Below are 13,192 nucleotides of genomic sequence, written 5' to 3'. Positions count from 1 at the left end.
CATACTTCCACTTTGAGTTTAACCATGATTTTTGGATATAGTTTCATGTTCATAAGAAAAATCATTTTTTCAGAAGAACAACTTTTAAATCAAAGTTTATCATAGTTTTTAATTATCAAACCCAAAACAGCCCGCGGTGTTACTACGACGGCGTATGTCCGGTTTTACGGTGTTTTTCGTGTTTCCAGATTTTAAATCATTAAGTTAGCATATCATATAGATATAGAACATGTGTTTAGTTGATTTTAAAAGTCAAGTTAGAAGGATTAACTTTTGTTTGCGAACAAGTTTAGAATTAACTAAACTATGTTCTAGTAATTTCAAGTTTAAACCTTCAAATAAGGTAGTTTTATATATATGAATCGAATGATGTTATGAACATCATTACTACCTCAGGTTTTGTGGATAAACCTACTGGAAATGAGAAAAATAGATCTAGCTTCAAAGGATCCTTGGATGGCTTGAAAGTTCTTGAAGCAGAATCATGACACGAAAATAAGTTCAAGTAAGATTTCCACTCGAAATAAGATTGTTATAGTTATAGAAATTGAATCAAAGTTTGAATATGAGTATTACCTTGTATTAGAAAGATATATTACTGTAAATAAGAAAGATTATTTGAGGTTGGATGATCACTTTACAAGATTGGAAGTAAGCTAGCAAACTTGGAAGTATTCTTGATTTTATGAAACTAGAACTTATAGAATTTATGAAGAACACTTAGAAATTGAAGATAGAACTTGAGAGAGATCAATTAGATGAAGAAAATTGAAGAATAAAAGTGTTTTTAGGTGTTTTTGGTCGTTGGTATATGGATTAGATATAAAGAATGTGTAATTTTGTTTACATGTAAATAAGTCACGAATGATTACTAGTATTTTTGTAATTTTATGAGATATTTCATGCAAGTTGCCAAATGATGGTTCCCACATGTGTTAGGTGACTCACATGGGCTGCTAAGAGCTGATCATTGGAGTGTATATACTAATAGTACATACATCTAAAAGCTGTGTATTGTACGAGTACGAATACGGGTGCATACGAGTAGAATTGTTGATGAAACTGAACGAGGATGTAATTGTAAGCATTTTTGTTAAGTAGAAGTATTTTGATAAGTGTCTTGAAGTCTTTAAAAAGTGTATGAATACATATTAAAACACTACATGTATATATTTTTTAACTGAGTCGTTAAGTCATCGTTAGTCGTTACATGTAAATGTTGTTTTGAAACCTTTAGGTTAACGATCTTGTTAAATGTTGTTAACCCATTGTTTATTATATCTAAAGAGTTGTTAGATTATTACATTATCATGATATTGTGATATATTAATATATCTTAATATGATATATACACAGTTAAATATTGTTACAACGATAATCGTTACATATATGTCTCGTTTCGAAATCATTAAGTTAGTAGTCTTGTTTTTACATATGTAGTTCATTGTTAATATACTTAATGACATGTTTGCTTATAATTTATCATGTTTAAACATAGTGTATAAATATCTTAATATGATTCATATGTATTTAGTAAGACGTTGTTATAACGATAATCGTTATATATATCGTTTCGAGTTTCTTAATTCAATAAACTCAATTTTATGTACATAACTCATTATTAAAATATCTAATGAGATACTTACTTATCATAATATCAAGTTAACTATATATATAATCATATATATGTCATCATATAGTTTTTAAAAGTTTTAACGTTCGTGAATCACCGGTCAACTTAGGTGGTCAATTGTCTATATGAAACCTATTTCAATTAATCAAGTCTTAACAAGTTTGATTACTTAAAATGTTGGAAACACTTAATCATGTAAATAGAAATTTCATTTAATATATATAAACATGGAAAAGTTCGGGTCACTACAACTGTTGCTGCCGGTGCTGCTGCTGGTGCTTGTAACCTTTGCACCATATCCTCCAAAGTCACTACACGAGCGCGAAGCCCGTTGACTTCTTCTATTACACCGGGATGATTGGCAGTTCGGACGAGCGGATGAATAAGATCTAGAATTTGAGATAATATGTAGTCGTGACAAGACACTCTGGAAATGAGGGAGAAAATGGTGTCTTGGACAGGTTCGCCGGTAAGTGCTTCAGGTTCATCGCCAAGAGGGCAATGTGGTGGATGGAAGGGATCGCCTTCTTCTTGTCTCCAATGATTAAGTAGACTACGAACCCATCCCCAATTCATCCAGAATAGATGATGGCTAATTGGTTGATCCATTCCGGTCACACTGCTTTCGGTGCTCGAGTGAAACTCCGTATTGGAATCCGAGGGACTTGAATTAGTGCCGAGTTTCATTTCGTACGATTGAATAAATGATTTTTCGGTATGAAATGATTTTCGGCTATCGGATGGTATTCTAATTTCATAGAATATCTATATATATAGAACAAAAGATTTCGTAGATTACGGAGGAATTTATGGAATATGTCAGGCAAAGTTTACAGTAACAGATACGCTAAGATGTGAATTTTGTCTATACACTATTCATGTAATCAATACAGTAAAACGTGTCTAGACTAAGAATGATAAGCAGGTGATTTCCGACAAAATGATAAGCAAAACTTTTGACATGCAGACACGGTCGAAGTCCAGACTCATTAATGCATCTTAATATCTATCAGTTAGACACACTAATGCAAGACCTGGTTCGCTAAGACCACCGCTCTGATACCACATGAGACGACCCGTCCCAATCCATAAGGATGAATACAATAACATATGATTACATCGCGAGGTATTTGACCTCTATATGATACATTTTACAAAAATTGCATTCATTTTTAAAAGACAACCTTTCATTACATCGAAAGTTGACAGACATGCATACCATTTCATAATATATCAAACTATCAATGACTTCTTATCAATCTTGAAGAACTTAATGACTTGAATGCAACGTCTTTTGAAATATGCCATGAATGACTCCAAGTAATATCTTTAAAATGGGCAAATGCACAACGGATGATTTCTTTCAAACCTGAGAATAAACATGCTTTCAAGTGTAAACCAAAAGGTTGGTGAGTTCATTAGTTTATCGTAATCAATCATCTCCATAAATTTAATAGACCACAAGATTTCCTTTATTCAATAATCATACACTCGCAAGTGTTTAAAAATCATTCATATGGATTGAACACCTGGTAACCGACATTAACAAAATGCATCTAGAATATCCCCAAACATATAATCGAAGTACTAAAGCAGTTCAAATTCTCTGACTGGGGCGGGTCAAGGCCCATAGATCTATCTTCAGGATTCGCATCAATTGGTGGCAATTATAATAAACACCAATTCTTAGGTTACCAAGTTCAACAAGGGCGATATCCGGTATAACAATTCAACCATAGAATGTAGTTTCAAGTACTTGTGTCTATTTCGTAAAACAGTTATAAAAACAGCGCATGTATTCTCAGTCCCAAAAATATATATATTGCAAAAGCATTTAAAAAGGGAATAATGAAACTCATGATACAATATTTTGTAGTAAAAATATTCATACGATGGAACTGAACAATGGCCTCGGATTCACGAACCTATATCAGTAATATATATCAAATAATATAAAGAACCTATACTAGTAATAAAACCATTTTTTTATTATATAATATTTTTACTTATTTAGTACTATATATACTTTAATTGTTATGTATATATATATATATATATATATATATATATATATATATATATATATATATATATATATATATATATATATATATATATATATATATATATATATATACTTTTATATTAGTTTTAATATTTTAATACTTAAAAAGTTAATTAAATATGTTGAACACTTATTTAAAATATATATTTAAGCTTGTATAAGTTAAATTAGTATTTAAAATAAAATGATTTTATAGCTATTATTATTTATATAGCTTATAAATATAATCTATTAATAAGAATTACTTATAATTATATTCATAGTATATTTATCATATTTTCTATTTTTTTACTATGTATATAATAAGAATTACTTATAATTATATTCATAGTATATTTATCATATTTTCTATTTTTTTACTATGTATATAATAATATTAGTAGTAGTAGTAATAATAATAATAATAATAATAATAATAATAATAATAATAATAATAATAATAATAATAATAATAATAATAATAATAATAATAATAATAATAATAATAATAATGATGATGATAATAATAATAAAAATGATAATTAATAAAAATGATACTTAATAATAATAATAATGTTAATACTTATATAATAATAATAATAATAATAATAATAATAATAATAATAATAATAATAATAATAATAATAATAATAATAATAATAATAATAATAATAATAATAATAATAATAATAATAATAATAATAATAATAATAATAATAATAATAATAATAATGATACTACCTTTGAAGAAAAGCCTCAAAAAAATAAACTGCCTCAGCCCAAGCTCGAACCCGCGACCTCTCGCTCAACACAAACACCCTCAACCATCTCTCTGTCTCAGTTTTTCTTGTAACATCTCACGTTTTTAAATATTTAACATATCCAGACTGTTGTAATTTTCCTCCTATTTTCATCATCTCTTCTCCTTACCACCTCATCATAATCTATCACCATTTTCACGATCGTTATACCCACATCATCCGTGCATAATCTCTATATCATATTATCATCATCATTTATATACCTTCACCCTTTATCAGTATCATTCTTTTCTAAATAAATTTTGGACTTCGGCCCACAATAGGAATCTGAAGTCCATCGATCTGCTAACCACTTAATCAAGCCTAACATCTAATTAAGCTCACGGCCCAAATGGAAAATAACAACCCAATTTGTTTACACCATAACCTAATCCATCTAGGATTCGTTTCTTTATAGACCCCACCATAAACTCATTAATCTAGTTGTCTATAGCTGTCTACTTTAGTTTTAAATTGCTAAAAGTCCACGACTTGTAAGCTCATCTGCAACCACGCATCTAGTCACACAGGTGCAGGTTTCAAGAAAAGAAAAAAGAAAAAAAAACACGTACGGAGCAGCAAGTATAATTTCATATTATGATGGTGGTTGTTTCTGCCTGGAAATCAGAGAGAAGAAAGAAAAGAAGAGAAAAGAACCACGCAGCAATAGGGGTTAGATGCAAACAGGCGGTTTTGGGTCTCGTTTACAGCTGAAACAGAAGACAGATAACAGTAATGATGAAGGTGATGTGGCGGTTGTGGTTGCAAGGTTGAAGTTGATAGTTGTTCGTTATCAATTGTAACAGAAAAAGGTACAACAGCAAACTCATTGAATAGGGACTGTTTTGGGGTCTAGTCCATGGTATTGGTTGTGGTGTTATTAATTCGTACAGGCAAAACGGGAACAAGGGAAACAAGTTGTAGCGGAACAGTAGCAATTGCAGGTTTTTTTACAAGTGGGTTTCGTGGTGTTTTACGATGGTGAAGATGATGACGGGTTTCAAAGTGGTGGCGGTTTAATGGTGATAGTCGTGGTGATTTGTTGCTCGACTTCAACAGAAAAACAGAAGGGTTTGCAGCAGAATTTTAAAAGATAAAAAGAGAAGTCGATGGTTGATCATGGAGGTGATCAAAGTGAGGTTATTGTGTTTGTTTTGGCGGTTTGATTGGGATGAAACAGAAACTGAAGGTGGTGATGTGGGTTTGTCCAGTGTTCGATGATGGCAGCTTCAATAGAAAAGAGACCGAAGGTGGTTTGATGGTTATCGTACTAGAGTACACCAATAGTAGCAAAAACAAATTGATCAAGGGTATTAATATGGGTCTGGTTCGAGCTGTAGATAATAACAATCGTGGTAGTAGTAGAAAAACAGTTTAACAGTCACCTATGGTGGTTCCGGTTGTTATTGCAAGTGGAACAAGAAGCTTGCAGGCTATGGAGATGGTTATCGATAGTTTAAGAGGGATGGTGACCGAATTAGAACCAGAAATGGAAAGGAGAAAAGAATGGTTCGATGATGGTGTTGGTTCCAGTTGTATGAATATAAGAATACACATATAAAGTCTTCCATGTTTTACATATATTATATTATTAATTATATAGAATAACAACTTGTATGAAACTACAAAAGAATAACAGTACATGATTGTCTATAAAGTCATGCATGTGATATATTTTTGTTTACAATTGCCGACAGTTTGATTCTTTATATCTATAGCTACTATTTGAACAATAATTCATTTGACATGTTATTATGCATACCATAATTGCCTGCTAAGAAAACATAAACATAAACAGCTATCATTAAAATATACATGTATATATATAATATGTAGTTGTATGCATCTGTTGTGGTTTCATATCTCAGTCAAAAGATCTCCATATATATATTTTTTTTTTTAACGGCAAACTTGCATCAGTGTATCATTTATTTCAACGACACTCATCATTTGCACACGCACACGTGTTCGGGAGGAAACCCGAATCGCATTACAGGAACCCTATCCTTTAACCATCCTGAGGGGCAGGCGGACCGGGTTTGAATCCTGAATGGATCCGAAGAAAACCCCCCTGAGGTCAATCTGGATATCCAAATTTCATGCAGATTAATTAATAGGATGGGCAGAGCGAGGCTCGAACCCATGACCTAACCCTCAGCCCCAACACTCAAGGTGAAGGGGATGCCGTTGAAGCAATGCTTCATTGGCAATCTCCATATATATATAACATTTTATTTTATTTTTTCACATATGTGAACAAAACTAGTAACTATCACTCTTGTCACCTTTTGTAAGTGGACCACTAGGAACTACGACAAAACACTTTATACACATCTATCATAATCCAACGACACATAAATCATATCCATAATCTCTATAAATCAATTCATAATTTTGGCTTGTTCATTAGTCATATTAATTTGTAGTTTATCTTTTTATTATTATATTATATATTTAACATATTAGTTAACCAAACGGCTTTACCACAAAATATGTGTTTCATGTATATATATATATATATCAAATTTTAAATTTATTGTTCGTGAACCGTCGGGAATAGTCGAAGGTCAATTGAACAGTTCAAAATTTTTGAGATTCAACATTACAGACTTTGCTTATCGTGTCGAAAACATATAAAGATTAAGTTTAAATTTGGTCGGAAATTTCCGGATCGTCACAAAAATCAGCATACCTGTTTTCATTCAAGGGTGAATAAACACTGTACCTTCAGTTTTCTTTCAAAAGAATTGGTAGCTTCCAACAAAGGCTGTTAAAGCTCAAATGGAATCCAAGCATGAATTACAAGTTTCTACATACAAGGTTTATAGGGCATTCAGTAGGGCAAAACAGCTATTGAAAGGTGATTATATTGAGCAATATGCACATCTGAGAGATTATTTAGAAGAATTACTGAGGTGTAACCCAATCATGTGTAACTCAAATGGAATCCAAGCATGAGTTAAACTTGTGTTTTTACCATTTCATTTATGTATCACATTAACAATCATGTAAAATGCCAAAACAATTTCATTGTATGTATCACATCTACAATCAAGTTAACTAAATTGATAATTTCATTCATTTGCAAAAAACCAAATACATCAAGATGTTACAACCAACCACAAGATGTTTATATCTTAACATCACTAGAATACAAACATAGTAGACAGCCAAAACAACCAAACCAAACCAAACCAAACTACTTTAGTACAACATAAAAACCTAAAAAAATCCAACTAAAAATTAACATTAATTTCAATCTTCTCACTTTCCTCCCGTGATTGTTTATATTCCTCAGCAAGCCTGGGATAACATCCATGGCCCTTTCACCCATTGGCGGATCTAGCCACATGAAAAACCCACACGCAAACATCTAAAAGAAACAAATTAACAAACAGTATAAATTCAAAATTAGATATAACCAAAATAATATCATTAACTGTTCATGATTTACCTTTTTAGGGCATGAGTAAAATCGACGACGTGGGTTTCTATCAGTCCACGAAGTTTGAATTGAAGCAAGCCTACCACAAGCACAATTAACCATTTTGAATTTACCCGAATTTTAAAAACCCACAAACTGATCGAAATCGTTGATTTAGGGTTTTTTACGCGAGATCGAGTAGATGAAAGAGAATGGATCGGTGGGAGGGAAAGAGAACATATAAGGGGTTGAAAAGGTGTGCAAACGTGTCAGGAAAATGAAAATGCCAAAAATACCCATTACGTGATTGTCACATGCTGCCACTTAACGTCTGAAATAGACGTCCGTCTTGATAGGGACTAAATCAGCACGATATGCAAACCATGGGGATTAAACCCATCAAAAAAAAGCACAGGGACTAAACCAGCGTTTTGATACAAACCACAGGGATGATTTCAGCAATTTTGTCTTTAATCAAATACCCTACTGTACATTAGATGGTGAACCATAGAACCAAGTAAACTAACCTTGAGGTGTCATACACATGATTGATCAGATTATTAGCACTACAAATTGGGACAACAATGCATTATGTAGTAGTAAAGTAGTATACTGAAGGCATAATAGTAAGAATCCTCTGATGTTACTGTATAAAAAAAACTATGTATTTAGATCACACTGAAGACCAAAGTTATTGGACAAAGCTAAGGTCTCATATAAATGCTGTTACCCGAGACCTTCACAAGTTCTATAAAAAAAAAAACAGTAGCAAAAATTATACATTGTAAAAGTAAGGCAGTTTGTCGCTGAAGGTCTCTGCAAGGGTACTTTAAAACTTATATTCTCCAGTCCCTGTAGCCAGGTGAACAGGTTCCTCACAAATCTGTGTCAACATAACTAACTCTCTGCAACAAATGTGTTTCGAATTTTTATAATGCTTTTGATTTCATAACTTTTGACAATTGACAATTCTACGTTGGCCCTAGTCATCATTTAGCGGCTCGGTCTCAAGATCTCTCTCTTTCATTGATGTCCAGTCATCTGACTCTGATATTAATGATAAAGACATGGAAGGAAGAAAGGCATTAATTAAAACACATATAAAACTCTTTTTAGTAATGACAATTGATTGATTGATATTTACTCATGTATGTTGCATCATGGTCTCCATAAGGTTTGACCAAGAGTAAAAAAAAAAAATGGAGAAAGATAACAGCTTCAACTACTTACTTGACTTGTCGGTTATGACCATCAATCGCCTCTGCAGCACCGAAGCCACGAAAAGAAAGATGGAGCACATTCCAAACATGATTGTTATCGGAAATGCGTTCACCTTTAAACACAATCAAAATCAAATTAATCGTCAATAGTTGAAGAAAAGAGCATTAATGACTTTCAGCTAATAGGGAAATCATTATTTTTTGCAGAAGTGCAACCTCCACTTTAAAAAGTAAAGTAAAATTGGTGTTCAACTAAGCTTACATTGTAGAGGACGATGCACACAAATATATTAAGAGGAATGCGGAAGAAGTTCATGATAGTACTTCTGGCCTCCTCGGGAATGTATTGGGACCTCATCTTCATTATGGACGGCCAGAATATTCCAACACAACCCTCAAATGCACAAAATCCAAGTAGTTGAATACCGTTCCCCAATGAAATGCTGCCTCCTTTCACCTCAGAAGGAGTTACAAAAAACTGTCACATCAAATTTAGCTTTGTTAAATTTTATTGTGGGGATGTGGGGCAGGTAGGCAAAGGATGTGAAAGTTACAAGTATAAAATAAGGTCTTACAGTTGTCACTATAGGAAGCAAAAGGGATGCTGCAGATACCAAAAATACAATCTGCATGTAGCTCTCAACTCTAGGTGATGAACGAGCCATTAATCGAGCTGCAATTGAACTTCCCAGCATTGATGCTAACATGAATGTGGCAAAAATAAAACCATGTGGAATCTCCTCATCATTTGGACTCAAGGCGGGAGTCCATAAGAAAACAAAGGTGTACATAGAACCTTCAAACAGAGACTGTATAGCTCCTAGTAATGCAATTTTCTCATCTGATATGAAAATGATCCAAATAAAGATATGTGTTTAGGAACTTCTTGCACAGTGTCCACCATATGTGGAGGTGCAAAGAATGACAATATATAATGTCACAGCTTAGAATTTCAAATAATAAATCTTAACAGTTTGAAAAGAAAAGAAAAAAGATACCCCAACAAATATATACCTGAAGCAATAGCTACAGCGGCACCTTTAAACTGGGAAAGCAAGTCCTTGTTCTCCGAAGGGTCTCCATAGTTCTCACCCCATGACGATAGTATAATAGCCATCCCAATTGCCAGAATGCATGCGGCAGCATCAAAGGGTGCCACAGGCCCTAGACTTGCAACATCAACTAAGAAATTTCCAAACAACCCTGAAATGATTGCAATTAGACCATTCCCCAGAAATATGGCCTTGGAAAAAGTTAAAGAGAGCCATTGTTGTTCAAACCCTCTCTGCAAAAGGTAGAATAACAGGTAAACCAAAAGTAGTCGTACAATAAATGTTAGACAATGGAGTTGTTATGTTAACTAAAAGATCGATCCTACCTTGTTGTGTTCGGCAACAAGCCAAGATTCAAATGCAGAAAAGAGAAGAGAAGTAGCAACACCACCCAAAATACGACCCAAAAGCAGAACCTTGTATTGAGGAGAATGCTTAGTCATGCAGCTCAGGATATAAGTAATGCAGTATGTAATACATGCTCGCTTCCGCCCCCTAAGATTTCAAATGACTAAAGCTATAAACTAACTCAAATAGTAGTTTATAGATAGATGTGAGAGTAACAAATATGAACGTAGTGAGAGTTGAAAGCATAAATATACTGTTTATCAGCTAGAGAGCCAACAATAGTGCCAAATAGCATGGATGATCCAAATCCAGCTATGAATAGCTGACCGATATCTCCCTTTCCATAGCCATATGTTGTGTATAAGTAGTACACATATGGACCCTGCAACCAGTCCCCAGCTGTACCCAAAAAGGAATAGCTAAATTATCAGATTCGATGTCCAAACACATCAAAGAAAAAGTATATATCCATCCATGAAAGTTAACATTAAGTGAAATTAAGTCAAGTGACAAAAGAAATATGTTATGCATTTTTTATAAATCAACATAAGGTGCTAAGAGTGAATATCTGATCTGATCTGATCTGATCTGACTGTTATTGTTGACGGAAATTATATGGTAATGCAAGCAATCTAAGACCTAGGTCATATGATTCCGATCCGGAGGCATTTGGAAAAATGAACAGGGGATCGGAATAGGAATTAGATGTTAATGAATTTAAGCCCTAATCCTGGCAAATATAAATAATAAATGAATGTAAAAATTGAAAATGTAAAATGGTAAGTAGGTACCCATCATGAGAGAGTAAACAAGAAGATAATTGTTCTTGAAGGAATTGAAAGCTTGAGAGGTGGTAATCCGATCTTTGTTGTTCTTACTCAACTCCAAAGCTGCCACTATTAATCCTAAACCCCCAAACACCATGTAATAAAACACCTCCATCTATCTATATGGCTTAATTTTACGAATTACAAATTCAATTCAAGTTGGGTGAGAATCATAGAGCGATAGATATATAAAACCCACTCAACGCAGACGAAATACGATGATAAACCACGCGCGTTTGCCTACCGCGATATGGATGGAGTAGGAGTGCTATACTCGTATTTTTACTCTTCAAACCTCCTTAATTTATATTGGAAAAAATAATGTCACTTGTGATTTGTAGACAAAATTAGACGTTGTCATTTGTCAAATATTTTGTGAATAGTTATAAAAGTTTATTTTCTTTTTTGGACAATTGTTAGGATCGCCGAAGGACTTAACTACTTACGCGTTCATCTTCTACACAGTTATACTCGTCCCCTAACTATGTGTTCAGGAAAAAACCCGCACCAATCCCCTACAGGACATGGACGGTAAAACCCCCTTCCCTTTAACCCCAACGCGATGTGAGAAATGTGTCATGGGTGGAACTTCATGGCAGTGATGAAATTGTGCGTTCATATGTAGCCAACGAAGGTCGAACTCCTGACCTCCCCTAAAGTAGACAGACCATCAACTGCTGGACCACATCACAACTTCAAGTTTATTGCGTGGATAAGTTTGTGAATAGTTTAAAAGTTTATTTTCTAACATGGATAAGTCTATTAGTTTGCACTTATTGTGTGGATAGTACATATGTTAATATCCCATTAGGTTTATCCATTGAATGAATTCATGTGCATTTCATGTGACGAAAATCAAGTATTTTTGCGGATAGTTCAACTATTTAGTTCTTTTACATGCTTAGTCATCTCATTTGCACTTTAATTCTTCACTTGCTTTCATTTTTTTCGGGGCAAAATAAAAAATATATTAGAACCATAACCACCAATAGGGCCTGATATATCCTAAGCCCAAAACAATACAAATAAACAAGACCAAATAAAAAAAGCCCGATACTAGCAGATTTCACATAACAACATTAATAAAATCTAAATCTAGAATCTGCCCACTTCAAATTCCATATTTATACCGCCCTCAAAACTGCACTTGACTTTTAACTTTCACCAGTAACATCTTTAAACGAACGTAATTCTGGATAGTTTTACTTAAAACATCCACATATCCATTCTTTTGCTTAAAAGTTCTGCAATTCCTTTCTTGCCATATGAAATGCACACTAGCAGCAATCACCAGCCTATTGACAATATTCCAAATGTTGTTCGTATAGGGATATTGAGCCAAACCTTGAACAATATCATGTAAATTCTTGGGAGGACCCGTAAATACCATCCTGGACTTCAGAATCTTCAAAACTTTCATACTATAATCACATAAGAAGAACATATGACTTGTGGAATCTTTAACTTGATCACACAATTCACATTTCAACACTTCTATGCAACTATTTTTACACTCTGTCCTGTGTGTTTAATATTTTAAGTGTAGCCAACCATAACATTAAAGCATGTTTAGGATCAAAGTGATGGAAAATCGTGTGTACTTTTAACAATTCAGATTAACGCAGCGGATAATTAAAATAATAATCTTTTATTATTTTATGAACAAAATTACAAAAATTAAATAATCACTTATTTAAAAACATGCACACGATTAATTTATCCAATGGATCCAGTTACACCATAATAATTGTCATGAATATAAAATAAAAGAGGAGTAAACGGTATACCTTTCTTGAAGAAACTGATGAATGGAGAGAAACCTACGATCAAAGAGTATGATCGTC

At 33.1% G+C, this 13,192-nt stretch overlaps 1 protein-coding gene across 1 annotated transcript; it reads right to left on the bottom strand.

Annotated features, from left to right (window-relative positions):
* Positions 1-8,525: 8,525 nt before the first annotated feature.
* Positions 8,526-11,613, bottom strand: LOC139861784 (uncharacterized). The gene is made up of 8 exons (XM_071850292.1): positions 11,313-11,613; positions 10,776-10,920; positions 10,500-10,668; positions 10,136-10,406; positions 9,697-9,962; positions 9,384-9,599; positions 9,132-9,234; positions 8,526-8,948 (listed from the first exon to the last, which is right to left on the bottom strand). The coding sequence occupies exons 1-8, from the start codon at positions 11,461-11,463 to the stop codon at positions 8,884-8,886; spliced, it is 1,386 nt and encodes a 461-aa protein (XP_071706393.1). The 5' UTR covers positions 11,464-11,613; the 3' UTR covers positions 8,526-8,883.
* Between the last annotated feature and the right edge of the window lie 1,579 nt (positions 11,614-13,192).

Source organism: Rutidosis leptorrhynchoides, chromosome 8 (assembly GCF_046630445.1).
Source record: "Rutidosis leptorrhynchoides isolate AG116_Rl617_1_P2 chromosome 8, CSIRO_AGI_Rlap_v1, whole genome shotgun sequence".
Lineage (NCBI taxonomy): Eukaryota > Viridiplantae > Streptophyta > Magnoliopsida > Asterales > Asteraceae > Rutidosis > Rutidosis leptorrhynchoides.
Note: the sequence above shows the minus strand (reverse complement) of the source record. Positions and strands in the feature narration are given on the sequence as shown.

Coding starts and splice junctions, on each gene's coding strand:
- LOC139861784 (XM_071850292.1), bottom strand. CDS start 11,463: ATGGAGGTGTTTTATTACATGGTGTTTGGGGGTTTAGGATTAATAGTG. Junction 10,669..10,775: donor GGCTCTCTAGCTGATAAACA/GTATATTTATGC, acceptor TTGAAATCTTAG/GGGGCGGAAGCGAGCATGTA. Junction 9,235..9,383: donor TGTGCATCGTCCTCTACAAT/GTAAGCTTAGTT, acceptor TTGTGTTTAAAG/GTGAACGCATTTCCGATAAC.